The sequence below is a fragment of the Plecotus auritus genome (genome assembly GCF_963455305.1).
Source record: "Plecotus auritus genome assembly, chromosome: 2".
Classification (NCBI taxonomy): Eukaryota; Metazoa; Chordata; class Mammalia; order Chiroptera; family Vespertilionidae; genus Plecotus; species Plecotus auritus.
This window is the reverse complement of record NC_137771.1, coordinates 157,043,798-157,049,797: the sequence shown is the minus strand read 5'-3', so window position 1 is coordinate 157,049,797 and position 6,000 is coordinate 157,043,798. Positions and strand designations below refer to the sequence as shown.

At 42.9% G+C, this 6,000-nt stretch overlaps 1 protein-coding gene across 1 annotated transcript; it reads left to right on the top strand.

Annotated features, from left to right (window-relative positions):
- Positions 1 to 4,202: 4,202 nt before the first annotated feature.
- Positions 4,203 to 4,394, top strand: LOC308241882 (translation machinery-associated protein 7-like; the record flags this gene model as incomplete). The annotated part of the gene is made up of 1 exon (XM_080655562.1): positions 4,203 to 4,394. One exon carries the CDS (start codon positions 4,203 to 4,205, stop codon positions 4,392 to 4,394), a length of 192 nt encoding a protein of 63 aa, XP_080511688.1.
- Positions 4,395 to 6,000: the final 1,606 nt, after the last annotated feature.

Genomic DNA, 6,000 nt, shown 5'->3' with positions numbered 1-6,000 from the left:
GAAAAATATAAAATTATGATTGTAAAACTTCTACAGACCTCACAAGAATGGTCCGGAACAGGTGTAGTACCTGAAGCCTTAAACTTCAATAGCTTCATGGTAAATCTGCCTGAGTAGCAAGTCCTGTTCTTTAAAGTAAATGCCTAAGGCCCTAACCGGTTTGGCTCAGTGGATAGAGCGTTGGCCTGCGGACTAAAGGGCCCCAGGTTCGATTCCGGTCAAGGGCATGTACCTCAGTTGCAGGCACATTCCCGGTGGGGTGTGTGCAGGAGGCAGCTGATCGATGTTTCTCTCTCATCGATGTTTCTGGCTCTCTATCCCTCTCCCTTCCTCTCTGTAAAAAAATCAATAAAAAAATATATTAAAATAAAAATAAATAAATAAAGTAAATGCCTAAGGAAACTAGAAGTGTAATTCAATGACAATGTTTGATGACATTTTGGAATCCCTACTACTACGAGATAATTAAGGACCAGAACCACCTTTTTTTGTTTGTTTGTTTCTTTTTTTTTTCTTTTTTTTTTTTTCCCCAGAACCACCTTTTTATTATTCTTGCCTAACACCTGATGGAAGGGAGGAGGAAAGTTGGGAGACAGTTTATAAAAACACAGGTTTGGCCCTGGTCGGGTAGTTGAATTGGATAGAGTGTTGTCCAGATATGCCAAGGTTTGGGTTCGATCTCTGGTCAGCACACATACAAGAATAAATCAAGCCCTGGCTGGTTTGGCTCAGTGGATAGAGCATTGGACTGCAGACTGAAGGGTCCTGGGTTCAATTCCTGTCAAGGGCATATGCCTGGGTTGCAGGCTCAATCTCTAGTCTGGGGCGAGCAGGAGGCAGCCAATCAATGATTCTCTCATCACCTGTGTTTCTATCTCTCTCTCTTCTCCCTTCCTCTCTGAAATCAATAAAAATATATTTTTTAAAACAGAATCAACCAATGAATGCATAATTAAATGGAAAAAAACAAATCAATGCTTCTCTCTCCCTTCCTCTCTCTCTAAAATCAATCAATTAATAAAAAAAAATTAAAAGAAAGAAACAGGTGTTTTTGTTTGTTTGTTCATTGATCTTAGAGAAAGGGAGGGACAGAGAAAAAAAACATGGATTAGGGATAGAACCTGAAACCCTGCCCTAACTGGGAATCAAACCCACTACCTTCAGGTGTATAGGGTATCACTCCAACCTCTGAGCCACACTGGACAGGGTGATTTGTTGTTTTTTTCTTTCATGATATCATGTCTACCAACAACCTCAAATTTTTTACCTTTTTCACCAAAGTTATAAACTCCCCTGAGGGCCCATCTCACTTCTAGGTTTACTCTAACCAATTTCTTAAAATAACCCCATAGAGAGTAATTATTTCCCACTATAAGAGATACCTAATAGGTAGATTATTATAAAGTCGGTGTGTCGAATTCCAGTGTACATATTTAAATACCAATGGATGTGGAGAGAGAGGTGGTCTTATACTGTGTTATAAATTGGTAAAATCATTCTGGCTATGAATTGAACTACATATAAATTTTTAGTAAGTCTAGCTTTTGACCCATCACTTCTAGGAATACACAGTGCAGAGAGATTCAATCAACTGCTCCATCCAGCTCCACAGCCACAACTCCCACCAAATCTCTCCATTCTATTGAATAGTAAAACAGTGGTTATGTATGATACTAGTGGCCTGGTACACGAAATTCATGCACGGAGGGGGGTTCCCTCAGCCCAGCCTGCACCCTCTCCAATCGAGGACCCCTTGGGGGATGTCCAACTGCCAGTTTAAGCCCAATCCTACAGGGATCGGGCCTAAACTAGCAGTTGGATATCCCTCTCGCAATCTGGGACCATGGGCTCCTAACCACTCACCTGCCTGCCTGCCTGATCGCCCCTAACTGCCTCTGCCTGCCTGATCACCCCTAACTGCCCTCCCTTGCCGACCTGATCTCGCCCCCAACTGCCCTCCCCTGCCAGCCTGATCTCGCCCCAACTGCCCTCCCCTGCTGGCCTGATCACCCCTAACTGCCTCTGCCTTGGACCCCACCACCATGGCTTTGTCCAGAAGGAAGTTGAACATCTGGAAGATGGCCGGTCAACCTGGTCTAATTAGCATATTACCCTTTTAGTAGTATAGATAGATTATATAGGATAGGATTGCTTAAATGGGGGGGAAGCCTTTTTCAACAGGAGGAGATGCTCTTGGCAGACAAAAACACATAATCCCTATATCTGGACTGATAGCCAGCCATATGCACTATATTGCCAAACTGGTCATTAAAAAATTAAACTGCTTTCTTACACCTTACACCAAAGAGCTGTTGCCCTTAAAACCCCTCCTTAGCCCCCACCTTAGGTTTTGCCTTCCCAGTTCACCCAGAAGGTTCTGATTGGTCGGTTTCTATGCCAGTCAGCATCTCCGGGCCTGATCAGAGAGGCAGGGCTGATCAACAGCCACCCCAGGCTCCTGGCGAACAGGCTGAACTGCTGATCTCTAGGGAGAGAGCGGTGAGGCTGCTGGCGAGGCCCAGAGAGAGAGAGAAGCAGGGTATGATTTGATACATGAGTTACGAGGAAGCAGGAAAGATGATACCCTCAGCTTTGGATATTTTGGGCCTAAGGTGCATGTGGAACATCTTTGAAAGCAGCAGCTAGCTCTTACTAGCTTTGTAACCTCAGGACCTAGAACATCTTCTGGCAGGTATTTATGAACGTACTGAGTGATTCAGCCCCCCAGATTTTATTGAGACAGCTTGTGTGCCCTGCTTTGTGCTGAGCACAAAGGGGGTTGGAAATGTCTTTTGGTGACTTGTTTTCTGGTCCATAAATGTCTGAAATGGTTGCTATACCAGAGTTCTTGGTTACAAATAATAGAAACCAACCAGGAAAATTTTAAGCAGAAAATCACCTTATTGGAAGAATATTGGGTTTAGAATCCACAGGAGGCTGGGAATCTATGCTTGGAAAATGGGTCTTCTTTCTCTATCTAGACAAGATTTCTTACTGAACAGCTTCTCTCCATAATTCATTATAGTAGGTCCTTTAGTATTTTTTGCCTGATAACTTCTAGTGTTATCTCATCAGTTATTAGAAACTGTTTTGCTTAGTAACCAATACTAGAATCTGAGGAAATGGGACATTTTTTCTAAGCCATTTTTGAATCCTTAAAAAAGGAAAAAAAATTCTTTCATTATTTATTTGGAAGAATATCAGAAAATGAAGATTTTTTTTGCCCACTAATATTTCTACTCAGACTTATATATCCCTCTTTTTAAATCAGCCATCTTTAACAGGCTCCTTCTCTCCTCTGCCTGTCTGTTGTATGGTTGGAGTGGGTTCTGCTCATTGGATTTGCATCTTGTTTTATTCGGCCTCCAGTGATTGGTTGGATACCTGGGGGCAACCAGGAGGTGACTCTGATAACTGGAATGGTGAGTCAAGGTGTTACCCGGGGTCATGTCTCACGATGCCAAAGAATGAGCTCTACGGACCAGAAGATTTAAGCAAAAGTGTGGAAAATTTATTACAAGCATATTCAGATTCCCCTCATGGGGAGGGGGGGTCCAACAATGGGCTGCCTACCTTAAGCCTTGTAGTCCAGGGGTATATATTTGCTACAAGCCTGCTCTATGTCTACCAGTGTCATCACCTGCTGGATTCCCTCATTGTTCTTGCCCAGCAACAGACCTGAACTTTCTTCGTTTCTATGCGTTCATACATCTTGTTGCAGAAGGCCCTCCCTTGGTTTTCCATGCCTCCCACTTTGAGTCCAGAAACACTTTATTATTTCTTCTTGGTTGGTTTCTGTGATTAGGCTTGCTCAAACTGCCATGTCTGCCCCTGCCTATGTTCCACCTGCCTTTGTTTTCCACTAGTAATGTCTGCCCTATCTGCCTACTTTCAAATTAACCCTCTCAACTCCACCTCAAGAAATAGGATAAAATAAAATAAAAGGAACATCTGAGAGGCTGTTCTTTCACTCTGCACTTTGTTGATGTTGGCCTTCCTTCCCAGACTATAAACTCAATGAGGGCAGAGACAAATATCAGTCTTGTTGACTGCTGTAACCTGAAGGCTTAGAACAGAGCCTGGCACGTCAGGGGTGTTTTATAAATGTGTTGCCTGATTGACTGAACCTAAGCCTCTCATACTTTAAAATAGAGATGTGTCAGGTTCCAGTGGCAAGGTCTGGGGAAGGGGTGGCAGGTGCCATGTCTGGCCAGGAAGGTGGCAAGAAGAAGCCCCTGAAGCCGCCCAAGAAGCAGGCCAAGGACATGGATGAGGAAGATAAGGCATTCAAGCAGAAGCAAAAAGAGGAGCAGGAGAAATTCAAGGAGCTCAAAGTGAAGGCCGCAGGGAAGGGTTCCTTGGCCCCAGGTGGTATTAAGAAATCTGGCAAATAAATGATGGTGGAAAAATAAAATAAAATAAAATAAAGGACAATAAAAATAAATAAATAAAAGTAAATTTTTAGAAAAAGAAGAAGAAATCTGGCAAAGTGCTCTCCTTCTTGGGAGCACACCTGCGCCTTCTCTGTCCCCTTCTTCATCTCCCAAGGCACATTACCTTTACCTTTCTCTCTCCTAAGCTCCAACAGCCCCTTCTTTTGCCTCTGTAACTTGTTTCCTAAGCCTATTTCTTTGATGGCTCAGTTTTTCTAAAGCCCTAGCAGTGCCTAGCTGGTCTGGATCAGTGGATAGAGCGTCAGCCTGTGGACTGAAGAGTCCCGGGTTCAATTCCAGTCAAGGGCACATGCCCAAGTTGCGGGCTCGATCCCAAGTAGAGATTGATATTTCTATCTCTCTTCCTCTCCCTTCCTCTCTGAAATCAATAAAAATATATTTTAAAAATGGTACATCCTAGTCACTATAATGATTAGTAATCAATTAAATGCAAAAAAAAAAAGTACAAGGGATCATTGCATGACCTTGGAGAGTTAAGATAAAACGGACAGCTGTAAAAAAAAAACTTTACTCTTTCAGTTAGGGTTTGCTTTTTTTTCCCGAAGCTCCATTTTCCATTGTTGCTTTTTAATCTCTGGAGTTAAGAAGTTCAGGATTTGCCCAGATAAGATAAAGTAAACAAAATTCTTTACCTTTCACCTTCTTGTTTCCACCCTTTTTTTTTTTTTTTAATATATTTTATTGATTTTTTACAGAGAGGAAGGGAGAGGGATAGAGAGTTAGAAACATCGATGAGAGAGAAACATTGATCAGCTGCCTCCTGCGCACCCCCCACTGGGGATGTGCCCGCAACCAAGGTACATGCCCTTGACCGGAATCGAACCTGGGACCTCTCAGTCCGCAGGCCGACACTCTATCCACTGAGCCAAACCGGTCAGGGCACCACCCTTTTTTTTTTTATATCCTCTCTCAGTCTTTGGTCTTGTGCCTTTTAGTATTCTTTTTATCTTTTTTTTTTTTTTTTTTTTTTTTTTTTGCTTTGCTTTCCCTTCTTTTTCCTAAGTTTTTCCTGTGGTTGTTGCTTTGTTTTGTGGTTTGTTTGTTTTTTTAATTAAACCTTTATTATTGAAAGTATCACATATGGCCCTCTGGCTCCCCCATTGACCCTTTCTAGCCTGTCCCCATTCCCCCCATGTAGAGAGAGCCTGGGAAGGTACGTGGGCATTCTTCCTTAATAATTGTCAGCTGGACCCAAGGCAACAGGCAAAGCTGCGTCTTGGTTACACATCTTACCAAAAAGGCAGATGTGTTCTCAGCATTGACTCTTATCTTTGCCCAGATGTAGGGAAGTGGGTTTTGATATGTAAATACAGTCAAGCACCAGGAATGAATACGACCTGGGCCCACCCAAGCTCCTTTATCTTAAGTTTTTGGTGAAAGCTTCCTGGTATTTGGGGTATAAAATAAACATGCTGCATTGGCTCTGGGTCACTGTCTCTCCATCAGAAGAGGGCAGCAGTCCACCCGGTCCCAGCTTTTTCCTTCTATCTCTGTGTCTTGTCTCTTCCTTTTATTTCTCAATCCCCAGCCCCTTACTCAAAGAACT